The following is a 25211-nucleotide window of genomic DNA, read 5'->3' as shown; positions in this document are numbered from 1 at the left end:
TTTTGTATGGTCTCCGAGTCTAGTCTAAAAAGATATTGAAAATGTAACTGAATATTAATCTAGTTTCCGCTACTAGTAATGAAATGAGTTGTTGGTTTTATCATTGTTTGTTCTATATCATCTTTGTGATGACCTCATTTCGAATATCTTATACTAGCGGGAATATTTGAGAGTGGACCTTTACAAATTAACCTTTAAATTTTGTTGTAAATAGAAGGGAAAGAACTGAAAAATACCAGAATAGCAGCACTTTAACTGGAGAAGATAAATCCAGAGACATAAAAGGCATGTAAACTCTTACATGGTTTCAGGATATGGCAAATCAATAGAGCTCTGCATTGAATAAGGTTCCAAGCATAAACCAGGGTGTACTTCAGCTCAGCAGCATGATCCCTGTGGTGAACATCAAATTCCTAACTGTCTGCTAGCACCACTAGCTAGCACCCCTAGATCTTCTACAAGGTGGAAATTCTAGTATTCCGTATGTTACATGTGCCTGCGGCCTGGATTAGTATTCTTGTTTATATCACTACACTTTCCTGTTCCTATTAACAAAGCATCCCATTTTTCTTAGTCTTCCAGAACCGGTATAGAAATGGGTGCTTTTTCTTCGTTGTTTACCTTAGTTACTGGGGGGTTCTTTGGAAGTAGACGAAAACCCCTTTCCGATGAGGGGACCAGTTACCCAGCAACAAAATAGTTAGCTGTACATTTCCATTCTTCGAACCCCAGTCGGAGAAGCAGTTTTATCTTTCCCCGAGTTCACACGAAAACTCAACCTAAAAACCATCAAATTCCTTGCTGTATACTATATTTGCAAGAATATATAAAGCCCAGCCTATCATTAGCTAGGCCTCAAGACTCCCAACAATGTCATTTCCAGACACATTTGCTGCTATGGTTTCCAACAAGAAAAATCAAGCAACATAACTAAACCACGAAAAAAAGAAAAAAAAGAAATCAACATAAGCCAGAAACTCTTTCCATATAACTCATTCTAAAGATTAATCGTTCAAAAAAATATCCAAATACCATAATAAATATTTTACTGGAAGGTGGTCTATACGTTAAACAAGCTAATTTTTTTGCAAAGTCGCTAATGTACAATTGAGAGACAAAATAAAACTCCTATATTCTCGAAATCAAGCAAAAATGGACTTCTAACTCCTATGCTTATGGTCCTCCAAGAATGGCATTTTCAATATCCTCTCTACTCAGCGCATAACTGAATCTCCTCTCCACATCTTTTTCAAGGTTTCCAGGTCCGCTCTTCAGGTACCTGCATTTAAAATGTAAATCTCAGTGCTAAATTGTCAAGTAAATTTACACAAGAAATTGGAGGAATATATCGATAAGACATTCCCATCCTTCTTTATGTAAAACATTTAGGATGTGGACTCCAAATCTTCTACCAATGAAGGCCTGTTTGATTGCACTTTAATTTTCAGTATTTTATTTTCATTTTAAAGTTTTGCAAACAAAAACAGAAAACTGTCTGATACAACTTTTTGTTCTCCAAACTTTTCCAAATTTTGAACACTTAAAAAAAAAACATGCGTTGACTTTCAGTTTTGTTTTCACTTTCATCTCCAGCCAATTTAACTACTCGTGTATTTACCAATATTGTTGCTAGTATCACCTTCAAGTAATGGATCAGTCCAAATATATATGTATATATACATACATGCACACATACATAAAAATCAATACTTATAGTCTACATTTAAAAGATGTAACACAGTCGTATAATTTGGTCGTATAATCTGTTCATATTGAATACTGTGGTTCATTGATTGCTATAAAATAACTATTGAAGTATACATATCTATGTATATATATGTCTATTTGTATGTATGAACATTACATATATTTGTGGGAAAAATTAGAAATTAACAGATATGGATCTAGTGTTGAGACCTATTGCATCTATGCAAATCCAGACTAAGTATATTTGGATTTGTTTGATCAAATCCAGATCCATTTATAAATAAACTGGATCTCATGGATCTGGTTGAAGTCAGATGCTAGATCCAACCATTAACAGGACCATCTGCCACTCTTCCAATCGCTTGGCAACACTAGGGGTAGGGGGAATATTATTTTGAAAAAAAAAGGCAAATACAAAAATAACAAGCCAAAAATAAACACAATATCATCAAACGATATATTAGGTTTTCATTTTTTTTAAAGAAAATGAAAACTATACACAAAAATTAAAAATTAAAACTGAAAATTGAAAACAAAAAAACTGAAAGCTCTCTCAAACGGGCCCTATACCTTTGTGTGCCATGCACAACCATATATAATATAAATTTAGTAGGTTGCATGACAAGAATAAATCTCAATGAGACAATGGTTCTATTTTAGGGATCCCAGCAGGAAACTGAGTCTAAACCCAACTTGAGTTTGCCATTTAAATCATGTATATAAAGTATTTTAAATTGCACAGTACACCCCTCAGATTTCTTTTGAGAAACAAGAAAAAGTTTATTTATAGTGTTAGCATATGGTTATAAAATGTTATGGGACCACTGGGGAAGACCTTGGGTTACTTTGGCAGCTAAATCTGGCTACCTATATGGCGCTAAGGATTTTAGCTTCTCAACTAGAGAGGAACAAGTATATATTGGTCACCACAACAGGTACTTGGGGGGTAGGTCCCCGGTAAAATCCCAAGTCCACCCTGTTTGTTGTTGGGTCCATCAGCTATGCATATATGCCCCCTGCGATACATAATGTTGATGATGATTGATTATGGAATTTTATGGTTCCCTTGGTTAATTATATTCTATACACTGAAATGAAATACGTTGCTACACCATGTTATACAAGTTTATATTGTTGATACATGTTAATGCATTGGGAATATTTGTGAATGAAATCAGTTTTGGTATATTTATATGAAATCCATTATTTTGGATTATAATCTATTTATGCATTTAACCCTCATTGGACTACAAGCTCACCACTCCAACAAACATCTCTTAGGTGATCAACACCAACAAGACTAGAGTTGGGCTCAGATTGGGGGACACCAGTGGACTCACTTTAAGGATATTATATTTTGGGCAAAGTGCCCAACAAGCCGTGCTTTAAAAGTTGGGGCCAAATTAGCCCCTGTAATTTGAAAAGATACAAACTGGAATAGTGTGAGTCACGTTTGTGACTGTGGAGTTATTTTGATTAGGAATAGAGTTGGTGGTGTTAATAGAAAAAAAAAGTTGTTGGATGACATTAAAAAGACATCAACCATAATGGCTATCGTGGCCTCAGATTTGAAAGTATAATGACTTATTTGGCCCTTTTCAAAGTACCGTGACCATATTGGCCCCAAGACCAAAGTACAATGGCTTATTTAGAACTTTGCCCTTTATTTTTTGTTTTTTCAGTTATGTAAATATTGAGGATTGGTAGTTATTGTTTTAGTTACTATTTCCTGTATAGACTTTGGAGAATTTTCATTGGTAATAAGATGGATGGATTCTTAGGCTGTGTAATCTTTAAGTATTGGCTTGGGGCTCATGGCTAATCATACTATTTGTAGACAGGGTGTGATCAATGTTGCTAGAACACACTTAAGTGAGCTTAAGCGCAAAAGAAGCACAAAGCCTAGTTCCAGTGTTTTTTTCTTGTCTAAGTGAAGCACAAATGATAAAGCACAAGTTTTTTGTTAAGTGCAAAGCACACTTATTTATTTTTGACTTTTTATTGATTACAATTTTTTTGTTAAGAAAAAAGAAGTTGCTATTGTGTACCCTAATACACCAAAACACACCCATCTATTTTATAAACATATTGGAGTGTTGTAGGAGAGAGTGATTCAGTCTCTTTGGTCATGATGTTTGACAAGAGGTGTTGTTGCTAATATAGCTAGCGTTGAAGAGTATTTGATATAAAATTAGAAGCAAATTTAGGAGGCAATGCAACAATTGAAACACCCACTTCAACTTCTAGTTCACAGCCAGTTTTGGGTGAAGAAGTCAATTAGATGGCATTAATAAAGCATAGTTCTAGTGTTTTTCTTGTCAAGGTGAAGCACAAATGATAAACCGTAGTTGAAGCCCTAAAAGCATGTTCTTTTTTGATAAAGCACAAAGCACGCTTATTTATTTCTTTGATTTTTTTTTTTTTTTTTGTTTACAATTATACACACACCTCAAATGTCTCAATGCTTATGATAAGCCATGCTTTTCCAATATCACACTCCACAGTCATGCGCACCAGTACACCAAATACATGCATCTCAGTTAAGCATATAGTTTAGGCTAGCTACAAAATCACTTGGGTCATACCCCTACCAGCTCATTCTCAGACTGACCATGGGAGAAATACTAATATTGAGCTACCGCTGGCAAACTAACAAGGTATTAGCCAGAATACTAATTTTCATACATATATTAAAATATTGTAAAGGATAAGCAAGAGTTTCTCACTGAGCTAAGGAGCTCACCACATATATTAAAATATTGTTGCAGATTGACAGGTGGACATACTAGTAAAAGGGGCCAAATTTTGTTGGAAGGTTGATGCTAACATCCTTTCTTATATTTATGTGGAGTAATAACACAAGGGTGTAGGTATTTTGTAACCTCATAGACGTGGGTTGCATCTTAAATTTTGATACATAAATTAGAAAATCATATGCAAACCTTACAGGCTTGTAACTTTGGGTACCTTGTTAAGTTTTTGAGTATCCATAACTATGGGAAATGTAGTTTTGTTGTTGTGTAAAATTTGGGTGCTTCAAGATTACATCCTATAGCACTATTGATTGCAGGAAATATCGAGCAATAAGGGATTTTTTCTAAGTTAGTTAGTTGCAGAAAAGAGGAAACAGGCAGAAATAATTTATTATAAAGGGCAAGCCTATTAATAGCAGAAACCACGTTTGAATCTTAATCTAGCTGTTCTGATGAGTCACTGGAGTGCCCTGCAACTCTAAAGCGTAAACAATTCCAAGCCAAAGAAAGGTTATTAGATTTAACTTGGGACCATGGGAGGTCAAAATGCTTCCAAAAGGTTGGTGCCAGGGTGACATGATAGGCTTGGAAAGAAAATTGAAAAAAAAAAAAAAAAAATCACCCAGCATATATCAGTTAGTCCCTTGTGGCTTCTCGTAGAAGGGTCGCAGGATTGGGTCCAAGGTATGAGTTGTTATTGTGTACCCTAATACACCAAAACACACCCATCTACTATATAAATATATTTAAGTGTTGTATAACAGAATGATTCAGTATTTGGTTATTATTTTTTACATGAGGTGTTGTTGCTAATACAGCTAGAGCTGAAGAGTCTAGATATAATATTAGAAGCAAACTAAGGAGGCAAGGCAACAACTAGAACACCCACTTCAACTTCTAGTTCATGGCTATTTTTGGTTGAAGAAGTCAATTAGATGGCATTGATCAGGAAGATGATAAGAACTATAAAAATGAAGATGGCTCTCTTAATCTCGACTAAATCATTGAAAATTAATTAAAAGACTCTAGTTTGTTCTCTTTTTGCATGAATTTTTGCCTTGACAGCAATGTTTTCAAAACTAGACTGGACTGATCGGTTCAATGATGAACCGACTGGCAGGGTGGTATGGTTCAGTCTTAAACCCCCCTTGTCAAGAACCAGCAGTCAAATCACAACCAGGCAAAACCGGTGGGGCTCAACTGCCAAGGTCCCCCATCAGATCTTCTTCTTCAAGCTGGCTGTGTGTGTGTGTGTGTGTGTGTGTGAGAGAGAGAGAGAGAGAGAGAGAGAGAGCAAATCTTCTCTTCAAGAGGCAAATCCACAGGCATTTGGAGCAGAGAGGTGTTCATATACATACACATACATGAAGGGCAAAACAATGTATGATTTCTTATGGAGAAGAGAAATAGATACAACTCAAAGAGGAAGACAGATACAGGCAGTAGATACAAATGAAAGATGAAGTAGACGAGGAAGATAGGAAGACTGAATCTAATGGAGGGCAATAAAATGATACATTTGCAAGAGGAAGATAAGTACAAAACATAAAGATAGATGAGAAATACTAAATCTAACAGATATATTCTAATGGAGGGCAATGAAATGATGTCTGTGCAGGAGGGTTTCTAGAGAAGGTGGAAACGTTTGTTAGGAAAGGGAAAAACGTCTAGGATTTTTAGGTTTTATAATATTGTATTGCATATATTTATTTATATACACATCTTGAGGGAATTTAATTCGACTTTTTGCAAAGTATGAATTTAATTTTTTATTTGTATTAAATGAGTGCACTTACTCACCCAACAAAAAATAATAAACGAGTGAACTGCTTTTGGTTTTTGATAAAATAGATTTTAGGTTTTGCTTGCCATTCTCAACAATTATCATTTAAATTTTTATTCCTATGTTATAGTTTTAATTATTATATATATTAATAAAAATATATTTCAATTCAACCACGATCTAACCCTGATTTGACCATTAAACCTTAAACCTCTCCCTGCTCCAGTTCATACCCTGGTCCTGTTTTCAAACCATTGCTTGACAGTATTATCTAGTAATTTAGTTGCAGTTATTATATTATCTTTTTATTTTGTCCCTGACATTTGCACTTTGTTTCTAAAAAATGATATACATAATTGAGAGAAAAAGAAGAGAGGAAAAGGGAAATTGGGGGGAAAAGAACTACTCAAATCAATTAGGCTAGGGTTACAAGTATTTATACCAGAACACTATGTACAAGCTACCCATACTAGGTACAAGGTACAACTAGTCTATGCAACACACCTAATACAAGCTAATATGAATTCTTAACACTCTCCCCTAACTTGGAATAAATATACTCTATCCTCAGACCTCAGAGTGCCTTAGTAAAAAACGTCAGCCGTTGATCCATAGTTCCAACAAATGTCACCAGAAACTAATTTTTCTAGCACAAAGTGACAAACTATTTCAATATGCTTGGTCCTTTCATAAAAAACAAGATTAGAGACAATATGAAGAGCAACCTGATTGTCACACACAAACTGCATAGAACCTGAATCACCAAACTGCAGCTCCTTAAGAAGTTGTTTCAGCCAAATCAGCTCACATGTAGCTAATGAGATGGCTCTATGCTCAACTTTAGCACTAGACCTAGCAACAACATGCTGCTTTTTACTCTTCCAAGAAATCAGATTGGCTCCAAGCAAAACACAATAACCAAAAGTGGGTCGCCTATCAAATGGACAGCTTGCCCAATTAGCATCTGCATAACTAGTCACATGAGCATAAACTTTATCCTCAAATAATAAACCTTTACTAGGTGAACTCTTAATATATCACAAAATATGCACCAAACCGTACCGATGACCATCACAAGGAGAATCCAAAAACTAGCTAACCACACTAACAACAAATGCAATATCTGGTCTAGTCACTACGACAATTCAGCTTCCCAACCAATCTCTTATAAAGCCTAGGATCATGCATATGGTCCCCTTGTCAATGAACAAGCTTAGAATTACGATCCATAGGCTGCTGCAATGTGACAGATTTACCCCTCTATGGCTCTAATACCATGAAAAATGATATACAGAATTAAGAGAAAAAGGAGAGGAAAGGAGAAATTGGAGAGAAAATAACTAATCAAATCTATTAAGCTAGAGTTACAAGAATTTATACCAAAACATTGTAATTGCTATGCACAAGCTACTTGTGCTTGATACAAGGTCCAACTAGTCTATACAGCACACTTAATACAAGCTATTATGAATTCTCAACGGTTACAATTAAGCGTGCACCTGTGCTTAATCTCTAGAAGGACTTTATGCTTGAGTGCACTTAGAGCCTCTTAAAAACACTATGTGCGACAAGAACCCAGGGATAAAATGGCCAACTTACACTGGTTTTTAACGGAAGGGATGGTTTCTACAATTTTCAACCTAAGGGGTACTTTTTGCCTTAGGGAAAATCTCAAAGGTGGTTATTATTGTAATATATTCAATTATTTACTGCGATCCTTAAATGAAAAAGGATGCAAGACAGGTGAAGGAAGATGTTTAAAGTTGTGGAAAAAATATAGGAATCAAACTAAAGAACCACACCATGAAACTTTGGGAGAGAGTGATTGGGCAAAGATTAAGAAGAGAAACTAAGGGCCTGTTCAGTTATAGGAGATTCAATCATTCAATAGAAAATTAAAGTGGAAAAAATTGCTTTCTACACCTGAACGGGCCCTAAAGTGTGAAAACAGAATTGGTTTCATGCATGATAGGGTTATATATAGATATAAAGGGTGACCTCTATGTTTTTTTTTTTTTTTTGGGGGGGGGGGGGGGGGGGGGGGGGGGGGGGAGCAAAGTGTTGAAGTCATAGATGAGCTTTGTCTTCAGATGGCTTAAAACTTGCAAGCATATTCAAATTTATAGAAACCTATTTTTTTTGTTAGGTGAAGAACCTATCTTTTAACTTGGTTTTTTTTAATGAAAGTATTTATAAAAGAACCAAAGTTACAGCTAGATCATACCCCAAATACCCCCATCATACAACCAAGCAACAACTGTACTCCAAAAAGTGAACCACTAAAAACAAAACAGCCCAGAAAACATCAATGAGAAAAAAATCAGGAAATGCTCCAACCTCGCAAGAAGACTTCCGCATTTCCAACTTCAAGCACCACCAATCAGAGATTATCAGTCAAAACACATGAATGGGCTGAGACAGAACCCAAAGTTCTCAATGCAGCCCTATGCAAAGACAACAGAATTATTGCCAAAGGCTATCCAGAAAAACAATCCACCAATCAAATGGTCAAAGAATACCCAATAGCAATCCAGAAAAAGGAACACAAACAGGGGAAACTTTGCCCAATACTGCAAGCCTCAAACAGGCTGCCCTGAGCTCTCTAACAGAAGATGAGGCCCACTCTTAAGGGCCATAAACCAACCCATCACCAACTTAATTGTTAATTCACTGTTCCCTTCCCTCTTTGTTGGTGATGGGTTGGTTTATGGCTCTTAGAGTGGCCTTATCTTCTGTTAGAGAGCTCAGGGCAGCCTGTTTGAGGCTTGCAGTATTGGGCAAAGCTTCCCCTGTTTGTGTTCCTTTTTCTGGATTGCTGTGATGGCACTTCATTGGGTATTCTTTGACCATTTGATTGGTGGATTGTTTTTCTGGGTGGCCTTTGGCAATAATTCTGTTGTCTTTGCATATGGCTGCATTGAGAACTTTGGGTTCTGTCTCAGCCCATTCATGTGTTTTGAAGGGAACAGTGAATTAACAATTAACAAGACAACAAGCCCCCTAACCTCAAACATAATGCAAGCATATACCACGTGTGAAACAATATCTTCTATGTTGACTTGGAACTGGCAAGGTTGGACCTTCTTAAAGGCTCTGCCACCAGTTATATACTAGTTCAGGTGCATAATTGAAAGGTATAGAGATAAACAAAATGATGACATATAAACGGAGGATAGAAATAAATATTTTGGGAGATATTATTCTAGGCACAAATTAGCATATTTTGTTTAATTGATTCAGAAACCACCAGAAAACAAACACACTAAAAACTCAATATCCCAATACCAATTCAATAATCAAGGTTGCCAAGAAAACACACTAAACAAGCACACTATAAATCTTGGTGCATATTCCAGGACGGCATGCAAAAATCTCTTCCACAATGCATCTCTTGATCTTTGCTGATCTCCTTTGCTAAAGTCCAGAATTCCACTTTGATCTTATCCTACCTACTTTTTTTTTTTTGTTTTTTCTGGCACATGTTCCTAATCTTTACAAGGAGGTAGAAGCAATTAGATGGCAGATTTTAGCAGCAGCAGTGATCTTCCAAAGTCGCTCCTGAGTGAAATCATGCACCATCCATTTCATTTCTTCAAGGACAAAACCCCAGTGAAATTTCTGATGATTTTTTGAGGGCATGGTACCAATGATTAACTCAGCAATCCTTTTATGCTTTGCCTCTATAATCTGGGCCTCTTCCAAGATAGAATCTTCATGTTCCTTGTTTACCAATTTTAAGTAGATTTCAGAACAAATTTGCTTCTCAGGGACAACAGCAAAAACCCCAGCAGCCGATGTAGTCCCTGAAACCCCACGCATAGAGGGATCCATCGAGTCTTCAAGTTCGCCAATAAATTTTTCTTTTTGGGAATTGGAATTGTCATTAAAAGATAATCTCTAGAATCATGAAATCTATCACTGCCATTACTTTCCTTTCAAGGAGTCAGCATCTCATTCAATGATTTTCCAGGTGTCAATGCCATCTTCGTATTTGATGTATTATTGCCATTATCTCACCACTTTTAAGGCCTGACACCTGGTTAGGCCTGTAAATGATCCAGATGTAGGCCAGATCCCACAAATGATGGTCCAGTCCGTTTCCACTTATATTTGGACAGGATCTGATGGATCTGAACCTCATGGATCTGGAGCAGATCCAAACCCATGTCTTTTGCTATTATGAAGGAAACAATGTGATGCAAAACCCAAACCAAATGAAACAAGAGTAATCCCGATTACTTGAAACTAATAGCAATATTCAATATTATTCATCAGCGTGTCTTTCAATACTTCACTAAAAGATTATTTATAGACAAATAATAAATAGAAACTGTTGAGTTATATGGTTATATTTATATAGTACACATAAGGTTAATCTTATGTTAGAACCCATGGCCCGTTGTATTTGTACATATATAGGTGTATAGTCTATGAGTTTAATGTATAGTATATACATATTAACAGCTAGGGTTTTCTTCCTAAGCTTTACATGGTATTAGAGCCAAAATACAAACCCTAGCCGCCACCATACAAACCCTAGCCGTCACTGCCACCCACATCACCGACAACCACCGTTGGTTGCGTCACCACCGACCGCCGCAGCCTGCCGTGCCACCGCCATCGTCGCCCACTGTGTTCCTGCCGCTTGCGCTACTGGTCTACAGCGGTTCTTCACTGTCCAGCCACCAATCACGCACACAGCCACCACCGTTGCGTTCGTTGGCCTCCGATCTGTCGACCCCTGGAGGCCCATCGCCGTTGTCACAGCCACGGGCCGCCTCTCTCGCACTGTTCATGGAGACGTTTTTGCTCCGATCTCTCTCTTCAGTGCTCCGATTGCAACGTCGTCTTCACCATTGGACTCACCTCCTTCAGTCCATCCCAATCCCGATGGTTTCGTTGCCATCCACTGCCATCCGCCGTTGCCCGTCACCAGCATCCACTGTCTATCATCGCTCCAGTGCACCTCCACGCTTCATTCTCTGTGTTGGATCATCCAACCTTTCTTTTTGTCTTATTTAACCCCTTTTGTTTCAAATTTGTTGATCTTGTAGAGCTCCCTTTTGTCCAACATGGCGGGTGCCAGTAAATCTAGCTCTTTCTCTAGTATTCTGTCTCCCTCTCCAGCTATTGCTACTGAGAAATTGATGGGCAATTCCAATTATGTCTCTTGGTCCAAGGCAATTGAACTATGGTGTATGGGTCAAGGTTTACAGGATCATCTAACTACCAAAGCCGAAAATGTGACCATAGATAAAACTAAGTGGCAGAGAGCTGATGCTCTGTTGTGCAGTCTTTTGTGGTAGTTAATTGATCCTTCTCTTCATCCGATCTATACTAACTATACAACGTGCTGTGAATTGTGGGCTCAGGCCAAGGCGAGATACACTAATGACATTCAACGCATATATTTAGTGGTGTCTAATCTGCTCAGTTTACGACAACATGGTCTGACTCTTCCTAATTTTCTTGGTTAGATGACCTCTATTAAAGCTGAATTTAACTTCTTGTTACCTACTTGCAAGACTGTTGCAGAGGATCTAGCTCAGCGGGATAAGTTCTTCATAGTGGGTACTCTTGCTGCCATTGGTCCTAAGCTTGCTCCTGTTCGTGATCAGATTCTTGCTAGTCCTACTATACCTACTATGGATGAAGTGTATTCTCGTCTTCTTCGGGTTTCATATGTTCCTATAGTGCCTCCCTTTTTTATAGGTAATCATTCAATTATGACTTCACAGGTTCAGAGTAGTGGCGAACAGGGAGGAGATCGTGGTAATCGGGGCAAACTAAGGAACAGTGTTATAAGTTGCATGGTCGCCCTCCTCATGTTAATGTTGCTCATGCTAATGGTTCTCGATCTGAGTCATTTGATGGTCATCCACCGCAATCTATCCTTCTCACTGGGGCTGACTATGATGAGTATCTCAAGTATAAGACATCCCAGCAATCCTCATAGTTGCTTCTATCGCCCACTCTAGTAATTCCATTACCTGTCTTGCTCAGTCATCCTCTTTAAGACCATGGGTCCTAGACTCAAGTGCTTCTAACCATATCTTTGGTAATCCCCATTTGTTCTCTCATTTTATTAATTCTATTTCTTTACCTTCTGTAACATTAGTCAATGGGTCCAAAGCGATTGCTAAAGCTGTTGGCACTACCAAACCCTTACCTTCTCTGCCTTTAGATTCTGTCATTTATCTTTCTCATTGTCCCTTTAATCTTGTCTCTATTAATAAACTTGTGCGTGCCTTAAATTGTTCTATCACCTTTGATGATCATTCTGTTACTATCCAGGATCGCAATACAGGACAGATGATTGGCATCGAATATGAGTTGCAGGGTCTCTATCATCTCAACCTTCCTACATCTCATGTTGCTTGCTCAGTAACTGAGTCTTCTGCTCTTCTCCACAATCGTTTGGACATCCTAGTTTGGCTAAGTTTCAAAAGATGGTCCCCAATTTGTCTAGTTTGTCATCTTTTCATTGCGAGTCTTGTCAACTTGGAAAACAGCATTGCACTTCTTTTCCAAAGCATGTCAATAATCGGGTTGTGTCCCCATTTGCTTTAGTTAATTCTGATGTCCAAGGTCCTACTCGTGTCGTGTCTGTTTTGGGTTTTCAATATTTTGTAACATTTATTAACGATTATTCTCGTTGCACATGGTTATATTTAATGAAAAATCGTTCTGACTTATTCTCAATTTTTGAATCCTTTTGTGCTGAAATCAAAACGCAATTTCATACCTCTGTTCAAGTATTGCGCAGTGACAATGCCCTTGAGATTATTTTTCTATTCCCTTTACTACCTTTATGTCTTCTCAGGGGATCTTGCATCAATTGTCTTGTGCATATACACCACAGCAGAATGGGGTTGCTGAGCAAAAAAATAGACATTTGAGATGATACACGAGGAATCTTTTTATAGCAATTCTTCCTTCTAATGACTAGCATATCTATGATTCTTTTCTCCCAGATGAAGCAACAAGCATCAGACCGTAGAACCTATAAAAAAGAGATGGTTGTGGCACGAAGTACTCTTGTGCACCTACATCACTCGGCTCGCGCGCAACCCCACCCCGTTATGTTATGGAAGAATAACACATTATTATTTCTATTTTGAGTTCATACTCCTCCTAGGTTGGTTCTGAATGACGCTACTTGAAGAAGATAGCTCCGGGGGTCACTGTGGTGTGGCTGAATGTAGAGCAATCCGCCCTTACAGCCTTTGATTTGTAGAATATTTAGAACTTCAGAAGATGGTCAAGGCAGCTAGATTCCAAGCCACTGCACTAGATGCGCATGTAGTCGTCCCAGAATGCCTCTGTTCTATACTAAAATACTACTTCGGATGACTTCTTCTACATCATCATGTCCCCTTTCGCTTTTGGGCTGAAGTTGTCATCACTGCTTGCTATCTCATTAATAGGATGCCCTTCTCGGTTCTTCAACACCAGATTCCTCACTCTCTCTTGTTTCTTGATCAACCATTATATATTCTTCCTTCCCGTGTCTTTGGTTGCACCTGCTTTGTCCATAACCTGTCTCCAAGTCAATATAAATTGTCTACTCGGTCCATCAAGTGCATTTTTCTTGGTTACTCTCGCCTTCAGAAGGGTTATCGGTGTTATTCTCCTGACACCCGCCGCTATTTTCTTTAGGCGGATGTTACCTTCTTTAAGTCATCTCCTTTCTACTCTTCGCCTCGTTCCGAGTGTCAACTCATTTCTGAGGCAATCCCTCTTCCCGCAAGTCCTCCTGCTCCTATTCTCCCTGTTCCTTCTTCTACCCCATTGCAGGTTTATCATCGGCATCATCAGTCTCGGTCTCCTCCCGGTGGAGATGTTGTTCCTGTGCCTTCTCCCATGTCTCCACCTACTTCAGCGACTCCTGCTGTCTCACATCCTGCTCCAGTCTCTTCACCTGCTGTGATCCTACCTTCTGAGGATCTGCTTCCTATTGCCCTTCGGAAAGGTACCCGTTCTTCTCGCAATCCTCACCCTATTTATAATTTTCTTAGTTATCACCATCTCTTGTCTCCTTTTTGTGCTTTTGTGTCTTCCTTATCCTCCATTTCAATACCTAAGACTGTTAGTGAGGCACTTTCTAATCCGAGGTGGCAACAAGCAATGGTGGATGAGATGATTGTTTTGCATTCCAATGGTATTTGGGATTTGGTTCCTTTACCCCCAGGGAAATCTCTTGTCGGCTGTCAGTGGATCTATACTATCAAGGTAGGTCCTGATGGGCAAGTTGATCACCTTAAGGCCCGTTTGGTTGTGCCAAGGCATATACTCAGGTTTATGGTCTTGACTATGGTGACACCTTTTCCCCTATTGCTAAGATGTCCTCTGTGCGTTTGTTTCTCTCTATAGCTGTTATGCGCCACTGGCCATTGTATTAGTTGGACATTAAGAATGCCTTCTTACATGGTGAGCTTCAGGAGGAGATTTATATGGAGTAACCTCATGAGTTTGTTGCTCAAGGGGAGTTTATGCTGGTTTGTAAACTTCGTCGCTCACTATATGGGTTGAAGCAATCTCCTCGAGCCTGGTTTGGTCGCTTCAGTGCTGTCATTCAAGACTTTGGTATGACTCGTAGTGAGTCTGATCATTCGATTTTTTATAAACACAAATCACAGGGGAGGTGTATATACTTGGTTGTCTATGTGGATAATATTGATATTACAGGAGATGATCAGGATGATATTGTTCAGTTGAAGAAACATATTTTCTATTATTTCTAAACTAAGGACTGGGGTTACTTAAATACTTTATTGGCATAGAAGTTGCTCAGTCTAGTTCTGGTGTTGTTATCTCTCAACGAACAAAAGTATGTGTTAGACATTCTGAAAGAAACTAAGATGCGTAATTGTAAACCTATAGATTCTCCTATGGACCCTAATGTAAATCTCTTACCAGGACAGGGGAAGCCTCTTGCTGATCCTGCGAGATATTGCAGACTAGTTGGAAAACTTAATTATCTCACTATCACTCGCTCAAACATTTCTTTCTCAGTCAGTGTTGTTAGTCAGTTTTTACAGTCTCCTTGCAATAGCCACTAGCATGTGATAGTCCGGATTCTCAAGTATATTAAGGGAGCTCCAGGTAAAGGACTATTGTATGAGGACAAAGGTCATACTCAAGTAGTCAGATATTTTGATGTTGATTGGATAGGTTCTCCCTTTGATAGACAGTCTACTTTAGGATATTGTGTTCTGGTTGGAGGAAACCTAGTATCTTGGAAAAGTAAGAAGCAGGATGTTGTTGCAAGTCAAGTGCAGAAGCAAAATATCGTGCTATGGCCTTGGCAACGTGTGAATTTATCTGGTTAAAACAAATTCTTCAGGAGCTCAAGTTTGGGGAGATATCACAGATGAGATTAATTTGCGACAATCAAGCTGCATTACATATTGTTTCTAATCCAGTCTTTCATGAGAGGACCAAACATATCGAGATAGATTGTCACTTCATCCGAGAGAAGATTTTATTTGGCTGTATTACCATAGATTTTGTCAATTCCAATGACCAGTTAGCAGATGTCTTCACTAAGTCTCTCAGGAGTCTTCAAATTGAGTATATTTGCAGCAAGCTTGGTGCATATGATATATATGTTTCAGCTTGAGGGGGAGTGTTGAGTTATATAGTTATATTTATATAGTAAACCTAGGTTAATCTTATGTTAGAGCCCATGGCCCATTGTATTTGTATATATATAGGTGTATAGTCTATGAGTTTAATGTATGGTATATACATATTAACAGCAAGGGTTTTCTTTCTCTGCTTTACAGAAACCAACTCTAACTAGGACTCCTTGGTATAATCTAATTAAGATTATAAAGGCAATCCCTATCTAATTAGTATTTTAGGAAATAAAAGAAATTAAAAGAAACTTAGGAAACAAATTACAATAAAGAAACTAATAAAACAATAAACAATATTAATTTCTACTTTTAAACCTAAAATATTGTTTCTCGAAATATTGATCTCTATAATCTTCATCACAATGGCTTAAAATAAAAATGTTAAAAAGAAAAGTAAAATCTTTCCCACACAAAAAAAAAAAAGAATAGAAATTAAATCTTTTTCTTTTTTTCCAAAACTTACCATCATTTTAACTATAATATATATACACAAACATTTTTTCTAAATTCAAACAAAACTCAGGAAAAATATTTAATACAACATAATACTACTATTGACAAATTGAAACAATATAATGGTACTATTAAAGTAAAATAATGCACCTATGGACAAATTTTAAAAACATTAAAACATAACGCAAAAGGTGAGCTCAACTATGTGTGAAATCAAAGACCTATAGTCAAGGTCCATGAAGGTGAGTGCAATCTAATCCTCCATTTCTTCATCAATCTCTATCTACACACAACACCAAATGCTACGAGACTGTTTTTTTTGTTGTTTTCAAGTCATTTTCAATTTTTAGTTTTCCAAAACAATAAAAATGTGTTTATTTTACTGTTTTCAAAAATGCATTTTAAAAAACAAGAAAAAAATTTGTAAATGAAACCCAAAATGCCAAAACAAAACAGCCTTTCGACCAATCGAGCATCCCAATCTCGCACGGCAACCTTTTGTCTTTCTCTTCCTTCTCTCTTCTTTTCTCTTCCTTCTCAAGACTCGATCGTCGATCATGCCAGCCACCTCCATCATCGTCACGAGCCACCATCTACCGCTCCCCTTGCATTGCGACCAGCAACTTTTATAAATCACTAATTTTGTGTTTAGCTAAAGGTTTAAGCTTAGATCTATAGAGATTAGACCGTTGGATCTTGCTAATTTTTAGGTATGTTGGTCAATGGTGATATTGGTTTTTGGGTGTTAGGTGGTTGCCTCTAATCACCACTGACCACAGTGGCGATTGCCAGTGCATTTATACGGGTGTTAGGTTTAGCCGAAAGTTTAAGCTTAGATCTATAGAGATTCGACCGTTGGATTTAGTTGGTTTTTTGGTATGTTGGTCGATAGGGATGAGGGTGTCGGGTGGTTGCCTCTAATTGCCGAAAAGCACCGATCGCAATGGCCAGTGGCGATTGACAGTGCGTTTTTCAGTTTTGGCCGAAAATTAAAAATAAGATCTATGAAAATCCAGCCGTTAAATTTGGCCCATTTTTTTGTATGTTAACCCCATTGGCTTGGCGTTTCTAATAATAGGCTCTAATCGTGGGAATCTTCGGCCGGCGATGGACACCAACCGGTTTTGGCTAGTTTAGACTGTTCATTGAATGAAATATTATAAAATAATTTTTCTCAAAATTCTAAAGTAAACGCGTTTTCCAATTTTTTGTTTTGAGAAATAATTTTTCAAAATGACAAAAAGAATATATTTTCAAAAATCTCAAAACAAAAAATTGAAAATAAATTCAAAATTCAAAATTGAAAATTGAAACACAAAGACAACACCACCTACACTTTTAGCAAAATGTCATTGATGCCAACCCCTTTCTTCCTTGGTGTTCACTTTCTGTCTCTACTCAAACCATAGTTACACATTTCGTGGCACCACCCCCTCGCCCCCGAAACTGCGTTCCAGATCGAGCCTATATGATCGAGGGACAAACAAATATTAAAACAGGGAGCCATGCGACTTGGATTGCTGAAAATGGTGATCCCAAATATAAAATTTCAAAGTGACTTGATAGTACAAATTCAAGAGTCTAAAACTCAAAAATCATTGACAGATGAAAGAAATTCACCTTATCATTAAACTTTTGAGATAACTATTAGCTTTAAATTTGTTACGTTAGCATTTAGGTTGTTTTTTTCCCCTGTTTCTGGTCCTACTGTTATGGTTTTGTGTTATTGAAGACTTGCTTTTTATTAAGTTGAACCTTTTTTTAATTGCAATATCTTATGAATATAACAAAAATTTTCCTTTAAACTTTAAAAAGTGTACAAGTACATTATTCAAAGTGAACCATGAACCAAACTAACCTACCAACTAATCCTACCCCCCATGAATGCATGCCTAGCTAAGTAGCGGGCCTCATACCTAAATGCAAACCAAGTTCATGTAACTATGAATTCTCAAACCAAGAGAGCTTAAGAGCTGTAGTAAAGAGTTTGTATTTGCAAATAGAGAGGGAGGATGGAAGGACCCAAATTTTGAATGAAGTTGGATAGGCAACGAATTCTAAAATTGATAATTTTAATTGTACATGACAAAATTGCCCTTTGGGTTTGACCAGAATGGCAAGTTTGAGAGTTTGGAAATATTTTTGCCATAAAAGGAGAGACTTAGCCTCAATTTTGAAGCACAGAAAGAAAATAATGAGCAAGAGGGAGAGGAAGGAAGAGGTTTGGAGGTGTTTGGGTGGCCAGAAAAACAGTTTCAGTGAACTGGTAGTCAACAGTGAGAAGCAGCAGTGGCGGTTTCTGCTATGGCGGCATCATTTCCAGTGAAGCGGGGGCTGCAGCGACTCACAGTGGTGCAAAGGCAGTCAATGGCAAGGTCTGGCAATGGTTCCCAGCACTGGTGGCAGCGAATCAGGGTGGTCAGAGGCTGGCCAGCAGCAAACACGGCAGTCAGGAAAGACAAGGGGGCAATGTGAAATTCTTTAACTTCTTGAAGTTTTGAAGGTGACTCTTCTGCCCTAAAACTTTTGGGTTATTGCACTTACACCCTGTATGTTTGTTATATTATGCATATGCCCTTAAATTTCAATCAAATTGCACCAGCACATTGCAATTTACATACTTAAATTTGCACAAATTGCAATATAGCCTCGAAACTTATCCATTTTAAAGTATGATGTGGAAATTTATGATTATTGCATTAAAACCCATTTTAAGTGTTATTCATGCATATATGGCCATATCATCATCTTTTATGACTTGGCGGATAAATGAAGGGGTACATTGTTATCAATGGTTGATTAGTGCTTCACCTTGAACCAAATGATGTGGCTTAGTTGATAAACAATAAACAATGATAACAACCGCATTTGTCATTACAGGTATAGGAAGTTATGCATACTTTATCATATACATGACAACCATTTTGGGAGTGTCACTAAGTGGTTCATCACTTAATTTCGACATATTCAAATGTGCTAGGTGATTCAAGCACATCAGAAGGAAAGGAAAGAAGACATTCTTTAGAAAAATTTCCGCTGAATTGTTTAATTTGCTTAAATTGTTTGAACATTGGAACGTGTGACGTAAGGACTTGGTTTATTAATTCAATATTTAATTTTGATATTACATCTCAATTAGGTTCAATCTAGACAACATTTGGTGCTAAACTCTAATTAGTTGTCTTAACTATTATCAAGGGACTCAAAGGGGAATTCATGAAAATTTGTGGGTGTAAATGTAAAAAATCCTGATTTTCAAAGGCAACAACACACCGGAAGAGCAGGGAATTATGCCTTGGAACTTCCTCTCTTCTAGGGTTTTGGTTGGATGAAACGAACCTCAATTCAAATCAGCCCTAGAAAATGCCAGCCATGAGAGCATTGATCGAAACTCTTGCAAAATTCTCTCCCATATCTATACATTCAAATAAGAATACAGATACAAGTCTCTGTACATGTAATTGGTTCCTGATTCGTCTTTGAGGATGTTGATGATTGAATTGAAATTAATTTGAGTTTTTCTCCATTGAGTGTTCTTGGTTCTTGTTATTGTTCTTGTTCTTGGTTCTGCATCAATGGGATGATGGAGGATACAACAACAACATATCCAGCCTTTATCCCACTATGTGGGGTCGGCTACATGAATTCTAGACTTTTATGTATTTCTATCTTTTGTCATATCTTCATTAAGATCCATACACTTCATATCAAACTTTAATGTCTCCCCCAAAGTCTTCTTAGGTCTGCCTCTACCTCTTTTTTTGATTAATTGTTCCATTTCATCAACTCTCCTCACAGGAGCGTCTCTTGGTCTCCTTCTCACATGACCAAACCATCTTAGTCTAGTCTCTCTCATTTTCTCCTCTATTGGCACTACTCCTATCTTATTACGAATAACTTCATTTCTAATTTTATCTTTTAATGGGATGATGGAGGATAAGGAAATAAATATAATGAGATATAATTTTAAGTGCAAATATAGAAATTAGCATTACTTGTTGGGAAAATCAAGCAAAAACAGAAAAATGGGTTTTCCACAGCCATAATGACTGACTGCAGCTCAACACTCACAGAGCGGAGTATAGTGCTCTATCATTTGGAAATAGGCTCTAACTAAACAAATAAATATATAGCAATTGAAATGAGAAGAAAAAATAGAAAACAAATGAGGCCAAAATTTTCAGTCACAGTTTTTTCTATCCCATCAGATGATTGGTTAGCTAAATCCCTGTAGCTGACTCCACCTAATATAATTAAGGCTTGACATGTTGCAATTTCTCCATCCCAGGGCTATTGAGGACGTGATCAAACCATGATATCTGACACATGGTTACCAGGTTTGCTCCTTGCCCCTTGAAACACGATGCAGATCACACATTTCAGATCACAAATTGTTTCCAGCCCTAGATCACAAGGAGCACAGTCCATATCCCCAAGAATGGGGATCCCAAGCCGGGTAACAACTCAGTTAAAACAATTTAAAACTAGAGAAGAAACTTAAACTCAAAATATGATTTCATTCAAACATTAAAACAATTCGAACATGACCTCATTTGTGTATGATTCTTCAATATAAAGACAAGAAAGGAGAAGGAAAAATGAAATACAAAATTAAAGGCTTATGCTATTTAGTTCTCTTGTTTTATAAATGTAGTTTTTGTTTTGTAACTTTTGATTGAATTAATTCCTATGAATGAAATATGAATTTCATAAAGCCAAGACTCTATAGAATGACAACCAAATGTTCAATGCATGAGTTGTACAAGAACATAGAAAGGAATTCAAAACAAGACAAACAAACCAGCTTCTATAATAGCAAAGTATCAATCCAATAAATTTCAATCCCTGTACAACCATAAAATGTACCGTGCTAAAAAATAACGAACCAATTCAGCCTACCCCTCCATACCACAAAATTAGCATTTTAGCATACCCTATAATACACCAAAACGTACCACGTTCTTGGTAGCTATGATCCAACATAACAGCCCTCCTCCCTAAATAAATACCACTACAATAAAACAAGAAACAAGACCAACGGCTAAAGTGACGCAACGTGTAGCACATGTGTAAAAAAACACACCAAAATAAACCCTTGAAATAACAAACTTCAATAACCGAAGCTTGGCTCTTAAGAAGATGCAAAAACAAGACTGTTTTGCTAGAAAACCCAAATAAGTTGCCAAAATTTGTATTGAGAAAAACTAATTACAAACTCTAGATTCTAGACATATTTATAATGTTTTGCTAATCCAAATCCATCTAATATTTATAAATAAAATTCAACTAAAATCTTAATAGAAATAAAACTCTAATCAAATATGAAATAGAATTAAAATCCTAAAACATATTAAGTAGAATAGAACTAAAAATCCTAAAAAATCTAAAATCCTAAAACTTATGGAGTTTTGCTGTAGCGCTATTGTTCCGACCGGTTATTGTTCTGATTTGAGCTGGGTCAGCCTTGGACCGGATCTTGAATATTAGTGACCCCATCATTCACCTCCACTTGAGAAAAAATTCGACCTCGAATTTTGATCCGGGTAGGACAACTCCATGTCTGGCAAGTACAAAAAGAGATTAGCCGCATTGAATGTTTGGAAATACCCAAACCCTGACTCATTATAAGGATCAAAGGCTACATAGTATCGTGGAGGCCACCCACAACATGAACAACTGGAACAGTCCCTCGTTCAAAACCCTTAAACTTTTCTGTTAAGGGAACATGAGCAAAGACATTCCTCCCCCTCTTAGCCCTATCTTCGTTGGCATGGGTCCAACCATTGCCATGTTTGTTGCCCTCTGCCTTCACTGTATTATATCTGTTAGATTGAGGACATTGAACATTCCATCTTGAGCGCTTCTCTAATTTGGTAGATCTTATCACAAGTTCTTCTCCTCTCATCAGTTTTCTTGATTTTGACTCCTCAACAGCTTCTGACTTCATCCGTAGATTTTTCTTGCTTGGAGAAGCATTCTTTTGCAACCGTTTCAAATAGAGGCTTATTCCATGACTACCAAAAGTCTCTCCATCACTTAAAATATTAATGCTTGAATCCTCCTTTGGTCCAAGCACTTGATCAGCTATAACAACAGCTACTACAACATTCTTAGTTTCGAAATCTAATTTCAGATTAATACCAAGAGCAGTTGCACTACCCGAGTTAACTAGCTTGGGAGATCCAACACCCCTATCCATAAAGAGACCCCTATGACCATCTTGCTTTTGCAATCGCAAAGGTGAATATGTTCCTATTGCCTTCGATTCAACCATGTTAGAGCCTAAATAAACTGTAGAGGGATTTGCTATCATGGCCTCCATCTCCTTTATAGTCACAAGCCGATAAGAAGAAACACCACCGTCCTTGAATTGCGAAGCAATGTCTGAGCTCTCAGGACTAGAAAATACCCCAATATGAGTCAATAACCTTGGAGTTTCTGTCATGTTAGCAGCATAAACTAAACCTGAGTTTGCAAACGTTGAGGTTGCTGGGACAACATAATATTTGAGATCAAGCTCCAACCTCACCAAAAAGTCATTATTTAGTCTATACTCATCATTTCTCCAATGGTTGTGTTGTTGCGCATTTCTCCTAACCCCTTTATCATTAGGGTTGGCTATCATACAACCAAAATCATCCTTATTGTCACTATCATCCATCATTGGTCTTCTACGATTAACGAGGACAAGATTAATGGCTAGTCTTCCCTGTTTAACATAGCCGGCTTGATTCACGCCATTAGTCCGGTTCCGATTATCATTAACTCGTTGTAAAATGCCCAATTGGTTGCGGATTTGCTCCAATTATTGCTGCATTGTATGAGTTATTTCCCATTGTTCTTCTATTGCTCTCCAAATCGCGACAGCCCCCGATCACCGTCACAAGGCTGGTTGCTACTGTTACTTTCAAGATTGACCATCTAATTGATTGATTAACCGCTCTAATACCACCTGACGCAGCGTGTAATACGTGTGAAAAAACACACCAAAATAAACTCTTAAAAAAACAAACTTCGATGGTTAAAGTTTGGCTCTCAAGAAGACGCAAAAATAAGATTGTTTTGCTAAGAAAACCCAAATAGGTTGTCAAAATTTGTATTGAGAAAAACTTATTACAAACTTTAGGTTCTAGGCATATTTATAGTGTTTAGCTAATCCAAATCCATCTAATATTTGTAAATAAAATTCAACTAGAATCCTAATAAAAATAAAACCTTAATCGAATATGAAATAGAATTAAAATTCTAAAACATATGAAGTAGAATAGAAGTAAAAATCCTAAAACTTTTGGATTTCTACTATAGCGCTACTGTTCCGACCAGTTATTGTTCTGATTTGGGCCAAGTCAGCCTTGGACCGGATGTTGAATATTAGTGACCGCATCCACTTAATGCAGCGTGCAGCGCATGTGTAAAAAAAAACACACCAAAATAAATTCTTGAAAGAACAAACTTCAATGGCCAAAACTTAGCTTTCAAAAAGACGCAAAAACAAAACTGTTTTGCTAAGAAAATTCAAATAGGTTACCAAAATTTGTATTAAGAAAAACTGATTGCAAACTCTAAGTTCTAGGCATATTTATAGTGCTTGACTAATCCAAATCCGTCTAATATTTGTAAATAAAATCTAACTAGAATTCTAATAGAAATAAAACCCTAATTAAATATGAAATAGAATTAAAATCCTAAAATATATGAAGTAGAATAGAAATAAAAATCTTAAAAAATCTCAAATCCTAAAACTTATGGAGTTCTACTGTAGCACTAGCATTCCAACCGGTTACTGTTCTAATTTGAGCCGGGTCAACCTTGGATCGAGTCTTGAATATTAGTGACCGCATCATAAAGAAAGCCAAAAAAAAAAAATTAACCACGTTTTTTAATAACCAAACCTTCTGGATAACTGTTAATCTTCCTATAAAGCTTATTGGACATCCACAAATTAGTAACTGAAGAATCTTGGATAAAAATAAAATCTTTATGATAACCTTTCTTCATTTTTTTCATTTTCCATCTCCAGTGGAATTGAACATATATTTGGCCGTATGCACAAAACCCATTTTAATCTGTTTGGACAGGTTATACCCTATTTTAATAGAAAATTCTGCATAGCAAGTAAAATTTTAATATCTTGGTGGTTGTGTTGCCACAAAACCTAACTTCCTGAGACACGGAACTGGAACCATCAATCTACTAACTTGGGATCCTAACCTGCCAGAAATCACCGAGTATCCAACGCTGACAAAATTATCCATGTGCCATCAACCAATTCCCCCAACAAAAAAAGTCACAGATATCCAAATTGAAAAACATCAAATTAAACCCAAAAAATCCAAATTGTGACCATTAGCGAACCTTATATAGAGGTCGGTAACATCGAGAGATAACTGAGCGTGCCAATCGGGCTTCTCAATGAACCAAACGGCGCGGTCGTCTTGGCTCTGATAAAACCCTAATTGCTTCAACCAGGCCTCTACACAGGGAAGGCTGTGAGAGTAGAGGGGCTTGTTCCTTTCGGGGAGGCTCTTGAGCCACTCGTCTTGGGTCGCTGAGAGCTCCGCTTCCTCGGAGGAGCTGGAGAAGACCAGGGTTTTACGGGGCGAGGACGAATAAGATTGAAGGAGGTGGGGGCGGGAGAAGGATTTGGGGAAAATTGAAGGGCGCCCCGAGGAGGCAAAAATGGAGGGAGACGGGGGAAGAAGATAAGGTGAGATGGAAATGGACATTTTGCTGCTCAATTTTGGAGAGTGCCGGGAAGAGAAGTGAGAAGCAGTGGCTTCAGCCTCCAAATTCAGGGGGCGTTCAGTTCAACAGAACATACAAAGGACCTGACCTTCACCTTCCCGTGCCATTGTTGATTGTGCTTCCTCCGTA

General features: G+C 37.5%; 1 protein-coding gene across 1 annotated transcript; it reads right to left on the bottom strand.

The window, feature by feature from the left end:
- Nucleotides 1-966: 966 nt before the first annotated feature.
- On the bottom strand, nt 967-25211 carry LOC127796704 (uncharacterized). The gene is made up of 2 exons (XM_052329008.1): nt 24693-25211; nt 967-1279 (listed from the first exon to the last, which is right to left on the bottom strand). Exons 1-2 carry the CDS (start codon nt 25061-25063, stop codon nt 1174-1176), a joined length of 477 nt encoding a protein of 158 aa, XP_052184968.1. The 5' UTR covers nt 25064-25211; the 3' UTR covers nt 967-1173.

The sequence above is a fragment of the Diospyros lotus genome, chromosome 3 (assembly GCF_014633365.1).
Source record: "Diospyros lotus cultivar Yz01 chromosome 3, ASM1463336v1, whole genome shotgun sequence".
NCBI lineage: Eukaryota > Viridiplantae > Streptophyta > Magnoliopsida > Ericales > Ebenaceae > Diospyros > Diospyros lotus.
This window is presented reverse-complemented; position numbering and strand designations above follow the sequence as displayed.